The sequence below is a fragment of the Nansenia antarctica genome, assembly GCF_963989245.1.
Source record: "Nansenia antarctica genome assembly, chromosome: 9".
NCBI classification, from domain to species: domain Eukaryota; kingdom Metazoa; phylum Chordata; class Actinopteri; order Argentiniformes; family Microstomatidae; genus Nansenia; species Nansenia antarctica.
Window position 1 is genome coordinate 41,289,198 of NC_137679.1, and position 24,106 is coordinate 41,313,303.

At 46.9% G+C, this 24,106-nt stretch overlaps 1 protein-coding gene across 1 annotated transcript in view; it reads right to left on the minus strand.

Moving 5' to 3' along the window:
• LOC308165644 (glypican-6-like) overlaps positions 1-24,106 on the minus strand; it is a gene marked incomplete at both ends in the record, with an annotated part of 143,407 nt that overhangs the window by 106,148 nt on the left and 13,153 nt on the right. Inside the window, one exon of the mRNA XM_080539794.1 lies at positions 8,439-8,597. Within this exon, the coding sequence (XP_080395920.1) occupies positions 8,439-8,597 (159 nt within the window). The remainder of the gene's footprint in view (positions 1-8,438; positions 8,598-24,106) is intronic.

Sequence of the window (24,106 nt, forward strand, 5' to 3'; positions counted from 1 at the left end):
AGAGGCAGAACCGGGCCGTTCTAATGAGGACCTCTGAGATCCTGTTCTTGATGTAACCATCATTTGATGTCAGCTACGAATTGCAGGCTTGTGTTTTTTCCCCCTCTTCTCAAAATTCTACTTGTTAACTTCTCCAGTGAACTGAAGCATGAGTAACTAACGGGGAATAATATACTTCTCAGGGAAATCTGTGAGGAAATCTGTCTGGTTCAGAGATTAAAATACTTCCTTTGACCAAAACCGACATACATCATCATGCGTGGGTAGAGCTCAGAGTTTCTACTGACCACAGCAATGTTGGCTACGTGTGTGTACGTTGTCTGTTGCTCTACAGTGTGTTTTCGCCTGTACAGTATGTGTGTTTTGTGTCTTTTACTGTCATCGATTTGGGACATTGAGCGACGGCGATTATTTAAATTTAATTAAATTGTATTCCCCTCCATCTACGATTCTGGTCCTGGTTCTGCTCCTGGTTCTGGTCTTGGCTGGTCCTGGTCCTATGGCCACCCCAGGTTCTGGTCCTGGAAGCCGGTAGCCTGCTCCCTCCAGGGTTCTCATCCCACAGATCAGATCAGTTAATCACAAGGTCACAAGGTCACAAGGGAGCGATGTGAAGGTGTGTGTCGTCGCGTCAGAGCTGTTTTACTCCCCCTGTAGCACCACGTGTGTGAAGCCTCAGTCTATTATTGGCGGTGATATTTAGGAGTTGAAGCACTCGCTCATCCCCTGGTGACGGGGTGATAACACAGTTCAGGTTTGTTGAGTCTCTCCTCTGTCTCAGGCTCCACCCTGGCCTGCCACTGTACTCAGTATGCAGGGAGACCAGAGCTGCTTTGTTCTCTGTGCTACAGGATGGTCAGGATGGACATGCCCAGGCCTGTCTCTATAGGAACATAACTGCTAAGGGACGGATGGATGGATGGATGGATGGATGGAAGGATGGAAGGATGGAGATATTCAGAACCCCCTTTTCCCTTAAATCGATGTTCCACTCGCTTTAGCATTTTATATAGGCGATTAGGCGTCTACAGTACATCAGGTAGTCTTTATGTGCATATCTCTTCTTCTTTCAATGTTTAGACGCAGCTTTTAGTCAGCTTGTTTGGCTCATTGAAGCCCATTCTGTACTCAGTATGCAGGGAGACTAGTGCAGCTTTGTTCTCTGTGCTACAGAGAGTCAGGATGGATCATATGGGAACACAACAACACAGATTACTCTGCTTCTTCTTCTTCTACTTCTTCTTCTTTATTCCCACGTCCGTCTATCTCGGATGAATCATTGAAGGTGTAAACACTTACTTATATATCTACAGTAGTTCTCCCACCACCTCAGAATGGATTAAAGGAGACTGGAGCTAGATATAGAGAATGCAGATGTGGAGATTTTTTCGATAATTGAAATTCTCTCCGTGTCTTGACCGCTCGTTGACTCCTTGGTTCCCGCCTCACCTCTCCTGCTGTTTGGGTTTGTGAGCAGTGGGCCTGTGGTGAGATGAAAGCTGGTGGTGGTGGTGGAGGGAGGGAGGGAGGGAGGGAGGGAGGGAGAAGTGAGGGGGTCAGGGGTTTAAGTTGCGGTTACGCTCTGACTAGGATGGAGTAGCTGCACACCACACTCTTTCTCATGGATGGACATCCCTGAGGCCAGGGAAGAGAGGAGAGGAGGGGAGGGGGGGGGAGAGGAGAAGAGAGGGAAGGAGATGAGAGGGAAAGAGGGGAGGAGAGGAGAGGATATGTTTGGAAGCCCCTCAGCCGACTGAGGAAGGATCAAAGAACTTAGTCAACCAACCGCTTCTGCTCAACCCAGACTTCAGCCAACCAACCGACAAACCACACCCACTAATCCCCTGGTCACATGGGAGGCCAGAGAGGCCCGACGTAAAAACCAAACCAGCGCATAACAACCCTGGCCTTCACATGAGACGCAGGACCAGAGAGAGACGGAAAAAGAGAAGTAGGAAGGCTCGTCTACACCACATCAGAGTTGCCACAATACACCATCTTTTTCATGTCTTTGACTTGTATCTAGAAATGTATTCCCCGATGCTCCATGGGCAGTGTGTGCGAGGCTTATAAAAGTAATCCTTATGAAAAGCGGGAAGGAAATAAGTAATGGCGTAATCTCTCAGAAACACATCAAGGTAGGGAGGCATCTCTGGACATGGACAGAATCACATTTCACACTTCTTACTCCAGCAGAAGAGCATTCGCTTCCCTTCCTAAAGAGAAACTGTAGTAAATCCACCGAGGGTGAGTGTTTACAGAGCACCTGACCATTACATCTGTCTCTGGCGTGCTGAGTGCAGCAGTATAAACCCCTATGAAACATGGGTAAAGATAAAACGGAGGTTTGAGAAGATGGAAATGAACACAGAGGAAGAAATTATCACAGAGGAAAGGTGGGAAAAAAAAGAAAAAAACGGTAGCTTTATGAAATATGAAATCAGCTTTCCATAAGCGGCACTAGCGCCAGGAAACAGGGCGAGGATTTATGCTTGGGCCCGGATCCAGAATCACACTTTTACTGTGCCATTATCAGACGCCTTATCCAACTGATGTCATGTACTCAGCCCTGACTGATGTCATCAATCTGGAGCCGTAACCACGGTGATGCAACGTTTCCCCCCCCCCCATCTCTCCCATGCCGCCTGGATTCATCTGTACATAATGATGTTTTCTCATCTGCAGTACTTTACTTAACAGGGGTCATGTTGGGACACCTGATGGCCCCACCACAGCAGACACTAATGCTCTCTAAGAGACGGGCCACAACCGGATAGAACCAGACAGAACCAGATAGAACCCAGAGATAGGCGACAGTACGGCAAAGCTGCAGTTGAGTCTGGCTGACATCCAGTGGACTGGAACATGCCCAGGCCTGTCTCTATAGGAACATAACTACTAGAGATGAGGGATGGACGGATGGATGAATAGATGGATGGAAGGACGGATGGAAGGAAGGGAGGGATGGATAGATGGATAGATAAAGGGATGGAAGGATGAATAGATGGATGGATGGGTGAATGGATGGAAGGAAGAGATATTCAGAACCCCCTTTCCCTTAAATCGATGTTCCACTCCATTTAGCATTTTATATAGGCATCGACAGTAAGCCTACATCAGGTAGTTGTTATGTGCACATCTCTTCTTCTTTCAGTGTTTAAATGCAGCTTTTAGATGCTTTTAGTCAGCTTGTTTTGCTCATTGAAGCCCATTCATTCCGTAAAGATATATTAGACACACAGGCACTCAAATCAAAGACATGAATATGCAATTTAATTTGTCTGTTTTACTTTTTTTATAAATTATTCGTGAACCCATTTTTGAACCTAAAGTTCCAATCCAAAAGGGAGTTTCTCTGACAGCACTAAGCGCCCAAGGCAACCCGGAGGACTGATTAGAGAGATGCACATTTGTCAGGAAACTCTACTCATCTCTGATGGATTCAAAACATTTAAAAACAGAAGAGAAAATATGTAGAAACTAAAAAGGACGCATCTTACATGACCGTCGGCAAAGCATCTCAGAGTTGAGTTCTGAGTGTTGTGATGTGCTTCTTCTTTGACGTTTATGACACATTGACATCTGAACAACAAGATGGAGGCAGGTAAACACAGTCTGGGGAGGTGCACCACTTAGCATACAGGTGCTAGGCAACGCTATGACGTAACTATAGCGGAACATCCCTTTAATCCCAGGGTGCAACAGACACTCTGGGCATCAGGATTTATTCAATAATGCATCAAGCCCCCCCGCCCCCCCGAGCCTCTGGGAGAGCCAGTCGGTAATCAACAGTAGAGTTGAGGATTTCTAAATAGGGCCTATAAATAACCAGGACAGAAATGAGGGCATGGAGAACTGGTGAGGGATGGAGAGGAACCCCGCCGGGGGGGAGGGGGGCTCTGCTGTATGCCAGGAGGGAGGGAGGATGAGGGTGAACCAACGGCCTGACAGGGTGGGAGGGGGGGCTGACAGGGGCCGGCCATGGAACACTGGCCTGAGTTATGGTAAATGGCTGAAAAACCACACCTGGCTAAAAACAGAGAGAGAGAGAGGAGGGGAGGGGGGGGAGAGAGAGAGGGAAGGGGGAGGGGAGAGAGAGAGGGGGGGGGGAGAGGGAGGGGGGGAGGGAAAGAGAGCGAGGGGAGAGGGAGAGTGAGAGACAGAGAGACAGTGGGTGAGATAGAGAGACAGGGGGGAGACAGAAAGAGAGAGAGGGGGGGGGGGGGGGGAGAGAGAAAAAGAGCGGGGAGGGAGAGAGACACATAGAGAGAGAGGGGGGGAGAAAGACAGAGATAGAGGGGGGGAGTGAGAGAGAGATAGAGAGAGAGAGAGAGAGAGAGAGAAGGATACCAAGCAGTCTATTAAGTCAGATGTGTGTCCATTCAAGTTAAGGAAAAAGCAAATAAAAAGCAAAACAAGCAACTACAAAGGCACCAAGCTTGGCTACGGCCGCGGCATTAGAAAATCAATACGGTCTGTGAACAAGGAGAGGCAGAGCGCCTCCCTGGAGACGGCCGTCAGAGAGATGAAGACAGTTCTGCTGCTTCCTCAGACAGGCTCACCTGCTGTCTGAGAGAAAGGCCTCAGCACCACTCCTCTCAGGCTGCAGTGACCAGCCAGATGCATGCTGGGTAAGGTTCAGTGGGCTACAACCTGATAGGACGAACACAGGGGTTCATTGGATGAAGGGCAGAAAGCTCCTGGGCTACTCCTAGCCAATCAGAACACTGTCCAGCACCGACCAATAGGAGAAGGTGGAGAATGCAGGTCGAGGCCTACATTAACAATTCCTTCAAAAGGTTAAAAGGTGTAAACGACTTTTGAACTTTGAAAAAATACTTTGAGGACGCATCTGATTTCATTATGAAAAATCACAGAAAAACATTGTCAGAAATTAACTTGAGTGAACTTTCAAAAAATACCGGTCGAGAGAGCACGCTGGCGTTGCTTGTTCGCCGCTTCTCCGCCCGAAATCTAGGTGTAATTGCAGTATACAGAGTAGATTGTCCTACAAAGACAAGTAGATTTAGTCAAATAAAAAATAGTTAGACCCCTATACTTTCTTTTATCTATTTTTTTGGTTTCTTTTTATTTTACTACTCGATCTTTTCAGTTTGTAAAGTGTCTGAGTGTCTAGAAAAGCGCTATATAAGTCTAATGTATTATTATTATTATTATTATTATTATTATTATTATTATAACTTGAACCTGCTTCCTTCTGACAGCTGGACTCTGGCAGCCCTACTCCCTCCATCCAAGGCGTCCTAATAAAAGCCTGATTAGACCAAACAAGCCAGACGTGTCTAAGTGGAGGTGATTAGGATGGAGTCAGTCTGGCATTGATCTGTTTTACTGCGTAGGAAGACGTGGGCTCCCCCAAGGTTAACTACTGAGGACAGACAGACTGACAGCAAGGTTAACTACTGAGGACAGACAGACTGACAGCAAGGTTAACTACTGAGGACAGACAGACTGACAGCAAGGTTAACTACTGAGGACAGACAGACTGACAGCAAGGTTAACTACTGAGGACAGACAGACTGACAGCAAGGTTAACTACTGAGGACAGACAGACTGACAGCAAGGTTAACTACTGAGGACAGACAGACTGACAGCAAGGTTACCTACTGAGGACAGACAGACTGACAGCAAGGTTAACTACTGAGGACAGACAGACTGACAGCAAGGTTAACTACTGAGGACAGACAGACTGACAGCAAGGTTACAGACTGACAGCAAGGTTACCTACTGAGGACAGACAGACTGACAGCAAGGTTAACTACTGAGGACAGACAGACTGACAGCAAGGTTACCTACTGAGGACAGACAGACTGACAGCAAGGTTACCTACTGAGGACAGACAGACTGACAGCGATCCCCAGGTTAATCACATTTGGCACAAACGTTCTGGTTTATTCATGTCTCTGGGTGGGTCATAATGACCCCACTGTTCCATTAGAGAAGCTGCTGCTTTTACCACGCAGCCTCACAGAGAGGCGCAGGGCCAAACAGGCTTTAGTATCAACTTAACTTCATTTCAGACACACAGGTCCACGTCAGGAAAGACAAAGAAGAAACAAATACATTACGAGGATAAACAGAACAGAAATACGTGAGAGATCATGGCATTTCACAGGTCCACAGTGATCAACACAAAGGCAGACATTTGTTCCAATGTTTCCAAAAACAAGAGGAGTACCTTGTGTCACTTTGTGTAGGCTGATAGAGTATGATCAGGGAACTCAACCGCCCCCACCACCCCCCAAAACCACTCAGGACTTCAACCGTGCTGTTTTGCACACTGTATATCCGTTCATACTTTTATGGCTTTTCTTTTGCATCATTGCACTGGTCAGATGCCAAACTGCACGTCGTTGTCTTTGTTCTTGTCCTCTGTCAATGACAATTACATTTTATCTAAGTCGCTGTCCACAGATAATAAGGAACGGGCCGCTGTTATAACTGTAGAGCATAATAATGAGCTTTTCTGTGTCTGAAAGACTCTTAAATCAGCGGTCATGACTCTGACAAGAGAACAAACTGTTCACACCTCAGATAAATGTTTAGAGAGGGCCTGGACTGGAGTCAGTACCTATCTTCTGTCAGGACTGCAGAGTCACTACCTGTCTTCTGTCAGGACTGCAGAGTCACTACCTATCTTCTGTCAGGACTGCAGAGTCAATACCTATCTTCTGTCAGGACTGCAACGTCACTACCTATCTTCTGTCAGGACTGCAGAGTCACTACCTATCTTCTGTCAGGACTGCAGAGTCACTATCTGTCTGCTGTCAGGACTGCAGAGTCACTACGTATCTTCTGTCAGGACTGCAGAGTCACTACCTATCTTCTGTCAGGACTGCAGAGTCACTACCTATCTTCTGTCAGGACTGCAGAGTCACTACCTGTCTTCTGTCAGGACTGCAGAGTCACTACCTATCTTCTGTCAGGACTGCAGAGTCACTACCTACAAAGTCGTTTTTATGTGCACATCTCTTCTTCTTTCAATGTTAAAAAGTAATCCTTCCTTCTTCTTGCAGTGTGACTGCCAGCGGCCCCTGGTCCAGACATAGATGTGTTTTATGTTATGATGACTGATGGATAGATGATTCACTTACTTTAAACAAACACATTTCGTAAGTCGGTTTGGATAAAGGTGTCTGCTAAATGTCTAAAACGTAAATGTAAATGTACAAGACACACCCTTGTTTCTGGAGCCTCGCCTCCATTCTGAAACATCATGAACCATGAACGATAGGTCATCGGAGCTAGCTTTGCTACGGAAAAGAAGTCCCCCCCCCCCCCCGCACTCCAAAGTTGACCCGTCTGTAAAATACAATAAACTCAATAAACTGTGAAATGAATTCCTTTTAATTAACGTATGAACATAAGCTGCTCTGCTGCTGAGGAGCTGCTGTCGTCTACCATTCTGCAGACTGGCCCTTTAAAGGAGGGGGGAGGGGCTTCAGAGTGTTGCCATGGTGAGGGAGGGGCTTCAGAGTGTTTACAAGGTGAGGGAGGGGCTTCAGAGTGTTGCCATGGTGAGGGGAGGGGCTTCAGAGTGTTTACATGGTGAGGGGAGGGGCATCAGAGTGTTGCCATGGTGATGGGAGGGGCTTCAGAGTGTTTACATGGTGAGGGAGGGGCTTCAGAGTGTTTACATGGTGAGGGGAGGGGCTTCAGAGTGTTGCCATGGTGAGTGAGGGGCTTCAGAGTGTTGCCATGGTGAGGAGAGGGGCTTCAGAGTGTTGCCATGGTGATGGGAGGGGCATCAGAGTGTTGCCATGGTGAGGGGAGGGGCTTCAGAGTGTTGCCATGGTGAGTGAGGGGCTTCAGAGTGTTTATAAGGTGAGGGAGGGGCTTCAGAGTGTTGCCATGGTGAGGGAGGGGCTTCAGAGTGTTGCCATGGTGAGGGAGGGGCTTCAGAGTGTTTACATGGTGAGGGGAGGGTCTTCAGAGTGTTGCCATGGTGATGGGTGATAATAGAAAAAGACACTGTCTACTGCCTGGATGCTTTGATCACAGTCTTTGAAGAGTGGCAAATGTCTCAAAGGAAATAGCTGCTAGCATGGTTCGTAACTACACAATTACAATGCAATTTACTGCACAATTAGTAGCCACTTAGTAGCTTGATTCTAGTCTCATCCAGAGTGGCTGACAATTAGAGTCAATTAAGAAGCTAAAAACAACCACATACAGTTCAACTGGCAGCATGCCATCACTCACCATACTTCAAAATACAACCCAACACAAGTTATGGTCAAGTTTACATTTGACAGATACTGTGGGAACTTCCCAACTGTCAAAACAAACACTTGCGTAACAATGTATTCCTCAGAGAGGGACTCTCCTATACAAGTCATGGACACCACTCTCCTACTGAGCTGAAGAGGCCTCTGGGATAAAACAGGGGCGTAAACAAACAAACCCGGACATCTTACCGTCAAACTTCTTATGGCTGGAGACGAAGGTGGTTCGCAGCGTGTGACTCGCCTCCTCCACAACGTTCTCAAACTCCATCTTGCTCTGAGGACTCAGCTGGTCCTCCATCTCAGCCGTGCAGCAGGTGTAACCCTGGGGACACACGCGCAGGTGCTCACCTGAGGGAGGGGGGGAGGGAGGGAGAGAGGGAGGGAGGGAGGGAGGGTGAGAGAGAGGGAGGGAGGGAGGGAGAGAGAGAGAGAGGGAGAGTATGAATATAGTGTATATGATGTTACAGTCTGAATATAGTGTATAAGATGGGTGAAAAGTATCGCCTAGTCCAGTCACTTTTAAATGTACTTGTCAGATATCGGAACAGAAACCGCCATTACAAAACCCTACAGAAGTACAGATATACGGAAATGGAAATGGAGAGTATGAATTGCAAAGTGAATCTTCAACAAAGTTCCTGTCAGAATGAGGTGAGTTGACGAGAGGACGGGTCTCCCTACAGCTCAGCTAGTGCAGACCTGCCGCCGCTGCCTCCTCCTCCTCCTCCTCACATAATCACACCCCCCCCCCCCACCTCCCTGACAGAACAGGCTGACAAGAAGACGGCCGGAGAGAGAGTCGCTTTCCAAGGCTCGGCGTCGGCAGAGCCGGCCCGTCCTTAAACTGAGACACCCTGACGTACGGTACAGACGACACGCCGTCAAGGCCCGAACTGACGATAGGGCGAAGGTTTCAAATGACCTCAGAGCCCGGAGGAATAGTCATTACCAACTGACAATACGAGAGGGAAAGTCTGAGGAGGAGGAAATATGACATGGGGGCCTTATCTGTCCCGGTGCAGAGGAAGAAACGTCTATTTGACGTAAATATTTCATAATCTCTGTAGAGAAGAAGCTTTAGTACTCCAGTGGCGTGCTGGGATCAGTCGTAGGCCGGTCTAGAGGGACTGAGTGGGTTTTCCCTGTGTAGCATCTAGAGGACATCTAGCGGACTGCTAACAAGCCCATCTAGACCCACTGCTGTTCTGGCTCTCCACAGGTCTCTGCTGTAACGAGATAATAACGTCTGTTATGTGACTGTGGAGACTAACACCCTTTAGAGAACACACACACACATACACACACCCTTTAGAGAACACACACACACACACACAATCACAAACACAAACACACACACACAGGGTAAAGTGTTTACTGCTGTGTCTTCCCTATAGCTTTTGTTCAACCCCGCAGTGCAGTGCTGTTCTTCAAAAAGTTGCATACTGTACTGTACTGTACTACACACACACACACACACACACACACACACACACACACACCCCATCCTGTGATCAAATCACCCAGGATCTTTGGGGTACTGTACGGGTGTAAAGATATCTGGCCTGCTGTCAGTCTTCATGATGATGAAACCGAGCCAGAGCGATTGATGGAGACGTGTGTTGACAGCTGGTGATCCCGTCAGCGCACGCCTGCAAACAAACCAGGAAGTGGCAGAGCAGCGCGGCTGGGCTGAGGCCGTGTGGTCGGGCCTGAGGTGAAATGTAATCCAGCTCAGGGCTTTCAGACACGCTGGGGGTGCTGAGGGGTCCTACGCAGCGGCAACATCCATCTAGTATCCGTCCGTCTAGGTGTCACACAGCCCTGCGCTCTGTAACACGCTACACACTGCAACTCTGACCTGAGGTGACCTTTCAGTGGGAGAGTTGTGTCACACTGTGTAGAGCAGCAGCGACCCATCACTCACAATACGCCTGTGTGTTTGAAATCCAACTGTCATATTAGCGACGTACTACAACTAATGTGAATACACTTAATAAACACCACTTCGATCCAGGCAAAAATTGTTTGAGTCACAGGCAAAAACTCCAACTAAATGAAGGTACTGTAGTGCTGAAGTAAATCAGCAAAAATGTAAAAAAAAATCATATCTTTAGCCTCGTAGCATAATTGCCCAAGTCATATTTTGGCCAAATTGAGATATCTGCCTAACTCTACTCCTAACACTGCTGATTCACTGTGCATTGTTGCCTATGTTATCAGCCTATCAGAATGCTTGTTACATTCCAAAATCACTACAAGTCATCTCTTTGACATAGGCGTTTCTGACACTACATACAAAGATGGCTCAGCTGACCACAAGTGAAGCATGACTTTTATGCGTTATGCAATTATGCTACGAGGCTAACGATATAGTAATGGTTTCACATTGAGTGTTTTAACACAGTAACTGCTGGAGGACCAACAAAATGGCTGAAATCACTGTGGATGTGATTGATGAAGCACCGCGGCCTCCTAGCTGCTGAGAGGGAGGGAAGTCGTGAGAGAGAGAGGGAGGGAAGGAGAGAGAGAGAGAGAGAGAGAGAGAGAGGGAGGGAAGGAGAGAGAGAGAGAGCCACAGAGAGAGAGAGAGGGAAGGAGAGAGAGGGGGAGGGAAGGAGAGAGAGAGAGAGAGAGAGAGAGGGAGGGAAGGAGAGAGAGAGCCACAGAGAGAGAGAGAGAGCCACAGAGAGAGAGGGAGGGAAGGAGAGAGAGGGGGAGGGAAGGAGAGAGAGAGAGAGAGAGGGAGGGAAGGAGAGAGAGAGCCACAGAGAGAGAGAGAGAGAGAGAGCCACAGAGAGAGAGAGGGAAGGAGAGAGAGAGCCACAGAGAGAGAGAGAGAGAGAGAGAGAGAGAGAGAGGGAGGGAAGGAGAGAGAGAGCCACAGAGAGAGAGAGAGAGAGAGAGAGAGAGAGAGGGAGGGAAGGAGAGAGAGAGCCACAGAGAGAGAGAGAGAGAGAGAGAGAGAGACACAGAGAGAGAGAGAGAGAGAGAGAGCCACAGAGAGAGAGAGAGAGGGAGGGAAGGAGAGAGAGAGCCACAGAGAGAGAGAGAGAGAGAGAGAGAGAGAGGGAGGGAAGGAGAGAGAGAGAGAGCCACAGAGAGAGAGAGAGAGCCACAGAGAGAGAGAGAGAGAGAGAGAGAGGGAGGGAAGGAGAGAGAGAGCCACAGAGAGAGAGAGAGAGAGAGAGAGAGGGAGGGAGGGAAGGAGAGAGAGAGAGAGAGAGAGAGAGAGAGAGAGGGAGGGAAGGAGAGAGAGAGCCACAGAGAGAGAGAGAGAGAGAGAGAGAGAGGGAGGGAAGGAGAGAGAGAGAGAGAGAGAGAGAGAGAGAGAGAGAGAGAGAGAGAGAGAGAGAGAGAGAGAGAGAGAGAGCCTCCTATCTCTGAACCGAGCTGCTGAGAGTTCAGGAAGTGGTGTTTCTAGTCGAGCCACTCCAGCGTGTCTGAGGGTCTCGGCCCCGGCAGCTCCACTGGGTTCAGATCCACCACAGATGTTAGGAGACACGGCTGCACACGACTTCCTATCAGGAGAGCAACTGATCAGAGATGGAGATGCATGTAATTACAGAGGGCGAGATAATTGAAGACGAATGCTAATCTTCTCAGGGGAATTCCATGCCAGAATGTTCTGGGCTTTGCCGCGAAATGTTCTTTAATCAAAGTGAAGTGAGGCGAGGAAAAATATCCTGTACGTTTCACCCTGAAGACAATTACATAGTAGTTGTTTTGTCACATTTCTCGGTTGCACAGATGCGCCTGATCTTTCTGGATCATTATCTTCACGAATCCGAACACAAGACGTGATTGAGGCGTGATGGCGTTGTCATTTGCAGGAAGTGCTGACAGCCTGTCTCTGTCTCTGCTGCTCTGGAGCACAAGGAGGCCGTCCTCCACGTCTCTGATGGCTGAAGAAGAGATGGACAAGACAGACGCCGTTCAACACCAGCAGCCAGTCAGGTCACGGCCCGGCCTCCTTCCAGAGACTCACTGCCTTCTGTCTTTCTTTCTCTCTTTCTTTATTTCTTTCTCTCTTTCTCTCTTTCTTCCTCAGAAGTGTTTTTATCGTCAGTTGGAGATTTATAAACGATGACTTGGCACGTCAGCTTAAACAAGCGTCCCCTCTGATGGAAGACGAGAGGGCGGAACGTTTCTGTTCTGTTGGGCGACATCGTCTGGGACAGAGATCAGTTGTGCTCTGGAATAACTGTTGGCGATCGTTAAGAAGCGTTAAGGGTTTTACATCAGAGTGACAATAGAGGAGAACTATTTGGACTTGCTGTCGTATTCTGTGAATTATTTTCTGTGCTGTGGGATGAGATCGTCAGAGAAGCAGAAACTACCCGACTCTCAACACGAACGCCGCTGGTTTGAATCAAACTGGGGACGGAACTTTTGTTGCTGTTAATTCTTGCTAATTCTTGTTGCTTATGCTAATATCTTCTAATGCTAATGCATTCCCGAGGCAACTTACCCTAACCATAACCAACTTACCCTAACCAGAACCAACTGACCCTAACCGTAACCAACTTACCCTAACCGTAACCAACTTACCCTAACCATAACCAACTGACCCTAACCATAACCAACTGACCCTAACCGTAACCAACTTACCATAACCAACTGAACCTAACCGTAACCAACTGACCCTAACCGTAACCAACTTACCCTAACCGTAACCAACTTACCCTAACCGTAACCAACTTACCCTAATCATAACCAACTTACCCTAACCGTAACCAACTTACCCTAACTGTAACCAACTTACCCTAACCATAACCAACTTACCCTAACCGTAACCAATTTACCCTAACCGTAACCAACTTACCCTAACTGTAACCAACTTACCCTAACCGTAACCAACTTACCCTAACCGTAACCAACTTACCCTAACTGTAACCACTCCAAACTGATGCCTAACACTGCCTAACAGACACACAGGCTGGAATTCACGTAGTCAAGCTGCAGCACGTCACAAACATACTGTAGGTCTCTGAGGTGTGAACCATCAGAACATGCATCTGTATGGGCAGAGAGATGAAGCAATGAGATTAAATAATGAGATGAAGCATGCCTTACACTGTTCAGTACATGTATGCTACATGTAGCTACATGCTAATGCCTTCCATAGACAACTTGCTCAAACCATAACCACTCCCTGTGAGATGAAGCCTTACACTGCTCAGTACAGACTGACACAATGTTCCTTCCCTTGGAAAGAATAAAGTTCAAGTATACACCATTTAGCTGACGCTTTTATCCACATTGCAGTGAGTGCATACATTTTTCTGTATGGTCCCAGCGGGAATCGAACCCACAACCTAAGTGTTGTTAGCGCCATGCTCTACCTGCATCCACAACACACAGTACTGACTGAGTCACTGAAACGCCCCACATCTAGAAGGCAGCCTAGCGTTAGCCTAGCGTAGCCTAGCGGTCTGTCTGCTTTCTCTTCTGCATAAGCAGGTGTTGCAGACGGTTGCATCACTGCTAAAATGAAAGCTTCTATTATCGTTCAGAAGCTTCCCAGGTATGAGTGCAGTAATTAGACTGTCGGTTACACTCCAAGGCTGTCACAGTTTGAGGCCTGTTTCAATTAGCCTCCCTTTGATACCACAAGGCTCGTCTGACAAATCCTTAAAGGGGCTCTCTGTAATTGGCACACCTTTTATTTTACTTTTAAATTAATGACATCCATTGATTCTCTTTAACATGTTTTTATGGTATTACTGCTTTAATGGGATAGAGACTGACAGGAAGGAGGGTGAGAGAGAGGAGGGATGACAGGAAGGAGGGTGAGAGAGAGGAGGGATGGCAGGAAGGATGGGTGAGAGAGGAGGGATGACAGGAAGGATGGGTGAGAGAGAGAGAGGAGGGATGACATGCAGGATGGGTGAGAGAGAGAGGAGGGATGACAGGAAGGAGGGTGAGAGAGAGGAGGGATGACAGGAAGGATGGGTGAGAGAGAGAGAGGAGGGATGACATGCAGGATGGGTGAGAGAGAGAGGAGGGATGACATGAAAGAGGGTGAGAGAGAGAGGAGGGATGACAGGAAGGTTGGGTGAGAGAGAGAGAGAGGAGGGATGACATGCAGGATGGGTGAGAGAGAGAGGAGGGATGACATGAAGGAGGGTGAGAGAGAGAGGAGGGATGAAAGGAAGGTTGGGTGAGAGAGAGGAGGGATGACAGGAAGGATGGGTGAGAGAGAGGGGAGGGAAGGGAAGGGATGACAGGAAGGATGGGGGAGAGAGAGGAGGGATGACAGGAAGGATGGGTGAGAGAGAGGAGGGATGACATGAAGGATGGGTGAGAGAGAGAGGAGGGATGACAGGAAGGATGGGTGAGAGAGGAGGGATGACATGCAGGATATGTCAACGGCCGTCAATTGATTCTAGAAGAATATATAAATGCTTCACGAGTGAAGTCCAACTGTCTTACCCCATCAGAACCCCAAACATTCTATCAGAACCCCAGACATTCTATCAGAACCCCAGACATTATATCAGAACCCCAGACATTCTATCAGAACCCCAAACATTCTATCAGAGCCCCAAACATTCTATCAGAGCCCCAAACATTCTATCAGAACCCCAAACATTCTATCAGAACCCCCAACATTCTATCAGAACCCCAAACATTCTATCAGAAGCCCAAACATTCTATCAGAACCCCAAACATTCTATCAGAACCCCAAACATTCTTGTTTAACTCCACTGTGTGTAAGCAATGCACCTGTAAATACTGTTTAGCTTCATAACATGGTTAATATGGTTAAAAGAAGAGATTTGGTGAGGCTGCATTCTCATTCTATGCACCCTGATTGCCAGTTTACATTAGGGATACAACCTCAGCACATAATGTTTAAGTCAAGACTAAAAACCTATCTTGTTAATATTGCCTTTAAATTACGAAATAATTAAATGATGATTATATAATGATTGGAGCACTTTGAGCTGCAACGTTTGCAGGAAAAGTGCTATACAAATAAATAGTTATTATTAACACCATCATGTTGACCTCATGGATCCATCCATGCAGCTGTGGCTATGAACCTGAGAGTCACATTCCTCCAGCCTCGTCCCTCAGCATGTTACCAACATGGTGGTGAGGAGCCTTCAGTGCTTTGTTGTTGTCTGAATTACAGATCGCACATTTAATGTTCAAACTTTACTGTCTTCCACATATATCTGTCAGTGTTTCCATGGTGATTTTATCACATTGTGTATTTTTTAGAACTTTAATGAAATACAGGACATTGTATAAACTGGACATTGTTAGTAAAACTGACTATAATTACTGCTATATCTCTATGGAGATGGGCTTCATTTTATACACACAGACAACGTTAATTATGCAAACAAATGACCTCACGCTTAATCAATACTGAAGCATTTGCATTACCAACCCGTTATGAAAGAGATTCAATCAGCTTATTGATAATTTTAAAGGTGACATCAGTCTGTGTTGCCATGTCAACCAACCTTGTGTCATTTAAACACTCTGACATTACAACCAACCCTGTGTCACTTAAACACTCTGACATGACAACCAACCCTGTGTCATTTAAACACTCTGACATGACAGATCCTCCTGCTAACTTGTCACTACCGTGTAAGACCTCACTCTGACCCCAGGGTGTGTGTTTGTGTGTGAGAGACAGAGTGTGTGTGTGTATGTGTAAGAGTCTGTGTGTGTGTGTGTGTGAGTGTGTGAGTGTGTGTGTGTGTGTGTGTGTGGTGTGTGTGTGTGGTGTGTGTGTGTGTGGTGTGTGTGCGTATGAGAGAGTGCGTGTGCGTGTGTATATAATGTGTGTGCGTGAGTGTGTGTGCATGTGTGATGGGCAGCATGATGATGGGAAACAGACTTCTGACAGACGGGTCTCTGATGGAGGGGGCGGGGCCTCAGGGTCTCAGGGTCTCCACCTGTCAATCATCCTGCTCTTGTAAGACACGGTACCTCCTCCCCAGAGCCTCTCACCAGCAGGTCAGGTACCTCCTCCCCAGAGCCTCTCACCACCAGGTCAGGAACAACATTATGCAGAACCTGATGACTTCCTGTCAGGGCGTAACCCTGGACAACACAACACAGCAGCAGCTTCTGGATGTTGACTGAGCTGATTGAGTGAACAGCGTAATCCTCCTCACCCAACACGCTCTCAGCCCCGCACGCCTCTTCACTGCTCAACATCTAATAATAACAATAATAACCTTTATTGTTAAAGCACCTTTCCTGCAGACGTTGTTAACACAGCTAGGCTGCTACAGAAGAAGGATTGAGAGTTCTCCTCCAAACACAAATCTATTTTTAGTTTTTTCTCTCTGTGTTTTTGCCATTTACTGAGGTAACAATGCTGCTACTTCAAGCTGTGCAGCAGGTTGAAAGCCCTGTCAGAAGTTAACAGAGGAACGATGTGTCTAAACGAACAAGCTTTCCAATTAAGTGGATTATGATTTTCACGGCTCTGAGGCAAGTGTGGATATGAACATCCGCATGAAGGCAGGAGGGGGAAACATAATAAAACAAAAGCGATGGAAGAGAACAGAGCAGCTATTGTTTTGTTTGGGTGCGAGACGCTCAGACAAGTCTCCGTACGCTGCAGCGCCTCACACTCAGACTCTCGTTGATACGCCGTCATTAGGAGACTAACGAGCGTCTGGTGGTGTTGTGAAACAACTGAGCTCTTTTTAAAAGGGCTGAAATTAAACAGCTTGATGAGGGAATTAGATCATCGAATCAAAAGGGAAGATGACGGAGTTTAGACGTTTACTTGTTGTTGTTTTTCACAGCGGTGAAGAGTCGTAACGTAGCCGTCGCTAATGATGCCTCACAGTCAACGGGCCGCTCCGACTACGTCATTAGCATCAGTGAAAACAACGATACGCTTCTGTTTCAGCTGAGCTTGAGAAGACAGGTGTTATGAGTCATTCATTTTTACTGTAGATGGTTTTCACAACTTTAATTCCCCGTTCCAGCAGATAAAAACACGTCTGTCTGTGGTGTTAATGAAGCGTTGGGCACCTGCAGGACAGTAGGAAACAATTGCGCTGTCGACGTCTATTAACTTCTCTTCGCCTGGTGGAGTGGAGAGGAAAAACAACTACCCATACGCCGAAGAAGAAGAAGAAGAACTTCTCTCTTCACACCAACTTAACAACTGATGTTAGATCCTACATGGAGTACGCCTGCAGAGCTGCCACTGCCCCTGAAGCTGCTGCTGATAATCTGAAATAACTACTGAATAGTCAGCTAAGTAAGTCGATGGCTACAGAACATCAAATTCAAATGCTGTACAGTATGTTACACTACCTACCTCATACCTAGACCCCTTTGCGCTTCAGGGCTCACTACCTATTCATCTCGGCATCAAAACATGTATTTGGGTCACAACATTCGCCAAAAACCACCCTAGGAACTCACCACTGAACAGTCACTAGTTATTCAGCAGAACTGTCTGACCTTCAGATGGACGAGCGGAGGAGCAGATGGAGGCAGGGTGGTACAGCCGGTTCTCTCCAGAAAAAAACCTGCCTGTTTGGCAAACTACACCAGAAAAACAGAAACTCTCCAAAACAAAGTTTCGCTACAAGCAACTGGAGAACAAAATGAAGGACTTCCTGCTTCCTGTATGGTGTTCCAGGGCAGTCGTGATGTTGTCGGTGTGTCGGCCCTGCGCCCATCCAGGAACTAGATGCCAAAAACTTTGATCAACTCCCCGTAGTGTTCATTAGTCTACCTGGCCTAGAGACGACAGTACCTCATATGGGAACTACCATCTGGTAGGTCCCCCCGTCCCCCTCCACCCTTCTCTCACCCCCCCTTCTCTCCAGTTGGACACGTGAGGACGTCCCTGCCAGCGGCCCCCCCTGGCTGCACAACGAACCAAACCATCATTAAGGAAGAGAGAAGGAAGAGCCCCGCGGTGGCGCAGCGGTCTAAGCATTTAGCCTCTAGTGCAAGCTGCCCACCGGGGACTGGGATCGAATCCCGGTCTCGCCAGACCCGGATATGGCCGGGGCCCACAGGGAGCGGCATATTGAGCGGCCGCTCCCAAGGGGGGTATAGGACTATTTCCGGACAAGGATCCGTCGCGCAACATCGCCCCCGTCTGGTGCTAGTCTGCCTGGCTATCTCCTCTGGGGCTGCCGGCCACGGGGTCGTGCGGAGGATCCTACGCAATAGGCAGGGGATAATTGGATACTAGGTTGGGTGCAATTGGATACCAAATTGGGTGATAAAAAAAAGGGATAAAATCAGAAAAAAAATAAAATAAAAAAAAGGAAGAGAGAAGGAACAAAATAACTACAGCACCCACCACGGGTCTAACATTCCCAACGGTCGATCTATCGGTTTGAGTGAGATTTAGAGGAATTAGAGGATTTAGAGGAATTAGAGGAATGAGAGGATGGATCGGGGACAGGACCCATCCTGATGTACTCCTACCGTCCGTCACAAGGAGGGGAGGAGCTACAGGGACTGGAGGCCCTCAGGCGTGGACAGGGCTCCGAGGGGAGAAGGGAAACCGCAGCCTTTTGTTGTTAATTCCCTGACTAATCACCTCAGACCCCTGCCTGTGACTGGTGTTCTCACACCACAGAGAGAAGGGGAGCTGCTCACACGCTCAATAACCGGCAAAGCTCCCAGCTGGATGAATCACTCTCACAACCATCGATCCATCTGCAATCAGATCCCACCCCCATCAGAGGCTCAGTAAGGCCAGCTCTCTCTCTCTCTCTCTCTCTCTCTCTCTCTCTCTCTCTCTCTCTCTCTCTCTCTCTCTCTCTCTCTCTCTCTCTCTCTCTCTCTCTCTCTCTCTCTCTCTCTCTCTCTCTCTCTCTCTCTCTCTCTCTCTCTCTCTCTCTCTCTCTCTCTCTCTCTCTCTCTCTCTCTCTCTCTCTCTCTCTCTCTCTCTCTCTTATTAGAAGGCAGTGGCTGTGATACCAAGTCAAGGCTCTTGGCCCTGTCATAGATTTCAGCTGGGCAGGACCATTATCACATTAACATTCTAACCACGGTCAGAGAGGTGGACCTGGGAGGAGAGCCAGGATTGATCCAACTAGAGGCAGGTGTGCATGGTTCTCTCTCTCTCTCCCTATCTCCCTCTTTCTCCCGTAAAGTGCTCTCTGCCTGCCGATCTGTCTGTCAGTCTCTCTCTCTGCCTGTCTTCTCTCTTTGCATCCTTCTATTCATCTAAATTGCTATCTGCCTTACTGCACCTCTCTCTGCCTCTCTCTCTCTGTGTCTGTTTCACTACCACCCTCATTCCTCTCTGTCTGTCTCTTCTAAATGTCTCTGTCTTCACTAAAGCCAGATTCAGCACCAAGGACAGCAGCAGAGCAGATCTGAGAAGCAGGTTGAGACACCGCCGTCTGTGAAAGACTCCTCTAACTGTGAAGGACTCCCATCTCTGTGAAGGACTCCTATATATCTGTGAAATCTGTTCAGTCAAGTTCTGCTCAGCCCACCCACAACACATCTGGGCCTACACTGCTGCTCTCTCTGTCTCTCTGTGAGCCCTGACACCTGAGAGAAGGCCTTTCATCATTAACATAAGGTTAATATAATATTCATACTGTAATATTGAGCAGGGGCGAGATCCGTCAAAGAACATCTCTGGGAGAATTAAAGGTTTGTTTATATTATATCTATCCAGGTTGTGATCTATACACACATACATACACACAGCTCCCACTTTTCTTAGAACATGACATCAAACACCAGACTTCTTCTCAAGTGCCTTCTGTCTGTCTACCTTCTTGCCGAGCCTTCAAGCATCATCAATGCTTCATTCTCTCTGCAACACATGTTCATGTTGAGACACACCACGGATGTGTACGACACCAGCTTTGTCAACCAAGCTAACTGAAGTCAAAGCAAGTTCTATTCCCAAACATCTGTTTGCTTGTAAGAGTGCAGCAAGCACGACTGATCTCAGATTTGCTTTGCCATCTGGACCTCGTCCCTATGGCCCGAATCACCCACTTTCAACCATCTCCACGAGGGCTCGAGACCCAAATTGAACATGTCCAAACAAGATGACACGACTAATTCCCACAACCAGAGCCGACCATATGCTACGGGACTTGGAAGTGGATAAAAGAGTGTCTAACTCTTAATAACTTCCAAAGTTGGCAAGGAAGTGTGACAGTGATGGATGGATACATGGATGGTTCACTTGAGTGATGTCTGGAGCGGTGGGAAGATAAGGGCTAGTCGCCGCATGGGGAAAGTTATTTTCATCCACAAGGGCATGATGCCGTGAAGCCCAGGATGAGTTCTGCCTGAGAAGGCAGAAGCTCGTTCACTGGAGAATAAGTGCTTTACTCAGGACATCTAAACTCACTTCTGAAGCTGAGCTAAAGCGTAGCTACTGTAACTCAAGCTTGCATGAGTGGATTCAACTGATGTCTTGAGGAAAAACACTAAACGTCCATCCGTCTCCGACAGTCAATTATTCATTACTGGTACCACACCAAAACAACAGTGAACATGTGGTCTACCAAAACCTTATCATTGATAATACTGACGATGATGATGATGATGATGATGATGAATCCCCCACCGCAACAGCAGCCAGACTAGGGTCTCTCCTCAGGACTGGAGCTATTACAGTACGCTCTGGTCTGTGTGCCTGGAGCCCAACGCTAAAAGCGCCACATCCATCAACATGATGAATAGGGTCGGCCCAGCGTCCACATGGGTAGGAGGAGAAATATGCTTTCAAGACGGTTTTAATGCATCATGACCCAGTGATCCAGAGCCCTCCAACATTACGGGGTTACGGCCTCTCGCGGAGTATTCTGTTTCATCCACCGCAGCTCTCGGTCCAGATGAGCCCCTTCATAGCTGCACTCCTCCACCCCTCCACCCCTCCTCCACCCCTCCACCCCTCCACTCCTCCACTCCTCCACTCCTCCACCCCACCACTCCTCCTTGGCCTGGTGATTCAGAGTCCATACGTGTTAACGCTCTTATGAGCATATTTTACGGCTCTCTGGTTAAATCCTCTGGACACTAATTAGAAGTCGCACTCTGTTAAAAGGTTGGAGGGGCCTTATGGTAAATGGCAGAAGGTAAGCTGCCTTCTGATTGGCCAGAACTACTTCCCTCTAGCCCGCGGCCACTGTCTCCGCTGATGCGTACAGTCCATTAAAACAGACCCACATTACAGATGGACCTTCGCTCCGGCACAAGGTGGACCCGTGACTCTGTTAGAGCGCTGTGGGTTTCCAGCAGAACTTCAAGCACACACAGTACAGAACTAACTAGAAACACATCTTTTTAAACTTGCTTTTTATTCTAACCGTTTTTTGTTGTTGTTGTTTTTGCTGACTGTGCTTTTGTTTTGCTTGTAATTATATCTATCTATTCTTGTTCTCTCCATGGAATGTAGTGTCTTTACCATACCAAATGAATGCATTATTATTATTAATGTATCTACAGTACTAGCATCCATAAAATATAACTACTATAGAAATATAGAATCCACACAATATAATTACTTCAGAACTATATAATCATTATAATATAATTACTACACAACTATAGAATAATTACAATAGAGTTACAGAGAAACCATTCTGATGCTGGTTTTCTCTGTGTACCACATGTACAAAAGAAGAGGTTTGGTGAGGCTGCATTCTCATTTTATGCACCCAGATTGTGGAATGCACTGCCAGTTTACATTAGGGATGCAACCTCAGCAAAAACCTAAGAAAACATCTTTTTAATATTGCCTTTAAATTACTAAATAATTTAATTATGATTATATAATGATTGGAGCACTTTGAGCTGCTGCAGGAAAAGCGCTATACAAATAAAAAGTTATTATTATTATTATATTACATCCAGCCTCAATGGACCTGGGGTGGATGACTCAGACAGGTGTTTACCACCTGCAGACACTATCTCGCCCCCTGGAGATATGAAAGGTTAACCCAGGCCTAACCTACAGTCTGCTCCTATGGAAGGGTCTGGATATGGTTAAGAGAAACATATCATAAGAAACATGCTGCTGTGAAGTCTTCACATGCAGTGGGTCAGCTGCACACTGGCCTTGGGCAAACTGTCAACAAATCGACAAACTGTAATTCACCTGCAAATTCAGGGCACTAATATCTGAAGGTGATTTTAGCTTGTTCCACGGCTGAATTATTATGGAAAAGAACGAGTCTTCAAACCTATTCAACCATGCGCTGATTAAAAGCTTTCATTCTTAAAATAAATAAATGAATAAAATTAAAATTAAAATTCTGGAACCTACTGTGTAAGTCCCACCGTTACCACGGCGATGGAGAATGTTCAGCTCCAGTTGAGCACATCTCAGGACCCATTGTTTAAACATGAGCCTAATGAAAGGGGGAGTCATCACTATTCTGAGCTCCACGCAGAATTATCAAGTCTCTGCCCCAAGGCATGATGGGACACATAATGGTCTGTGAATTCCCCCATCTGAGTCTCGTACACTTTGGTTCTCTCATGGACAATGAGGTCCATTTCCACGGCCAAACACTGAGACACGGCGTTGTGTTCTCCTGCAGAGAGACTCTCACCAGGCCTGGGGTAGAGAGAGGAAGGAGATGTGGGAGTTCGTCAGTCCGTGAGCTTAGAATGATAAGGTTCTATCTCCGTTTAGGGTAGTTCTGAGATATTGAGTGTCAAAGTTTTTACATTCCATTATGTTTTGTGGGATGGAACCTTTGTATTTTATTAATTACTAACTCAAAAATGTCAACATTTTAAAAATAACACCACACAGGCATTAATAAACACCTAATGGTTCAGATTATGTAAAAAAACTCAATTTTGACAAAAATGGAGATAGAACCTTTTAATTCTAACGTCATGAGTAGCTGAAAACATGATGTTTGTTCATTACATTTAAATAGGCAGAGCTCTCTGGAAAGTGGTTTTCTACATACAGTAACACAACACTATTACCATTCTAGAATGAGTTTGTTTTTCCACTCTAGAACACCACAGAGGCTACTTTGTAACAGTGTGTATTGTTACTTTGTAACAGTGTGCATTGTGTTGGCAGACAAACTGAGAAGTTACCACGGCAGTTTTGACATTCAGTGTTATCCAGTATGTTGTATATAGACACACTTGAAATGTGTTTACTGAATGAACCCCAACAGGCATCCTGCAGATCAGCTCAACCATGAGATGAAGGAAGAAGAATAAACAAGAACAAACAGTCCCAGGTGTTTTATTTATTTGTGTCTGACACCTTGGTTTGATTTCAAACCCTTGTGGGTTTTACCAACACACACACACACACACACACACACACACACGCACGCACACGCACACGCTCTGCACAGAGCTGCCTTCACATGGCTCCAAATGTGTCTTTGGTGTGAAGTTTCGGGACTACGGCAGCAAATACCCAGAGGACACAACAGATGATCACAATCAACCACCCTCCCCAACATGCACACATGCACACACACACACACACACACACACACACACACACACACACACACACACACACACACACACTCCCTCCCTCCCCAAGCTGGGCATTCACCTGAATCACAGCATCTGTTCAGAGAAGAATGCCACAGTAGATCATTAGCAACACTGTCTGTCAACTCCTGCAGGAATATTAAGTATCGCCATTAAGTATGGAAGTGAATGATTGTCATTGTTTTGCTTTTACCATCATTACTTAACAGAAGCTGATCTCTCTCTGATCTCTCTCTCTTGCTTTACTTGGGGATTGAGACATTCTCTACCACAAGCCCTTGGTAGGAAGATAGATATTAGACATTCTCTACCACAAGTCACATCAACACAGCTAGTCACGTCAACACAAACAGCTAGTCACATCAACACAAACAGCTAGTCACATCAACACA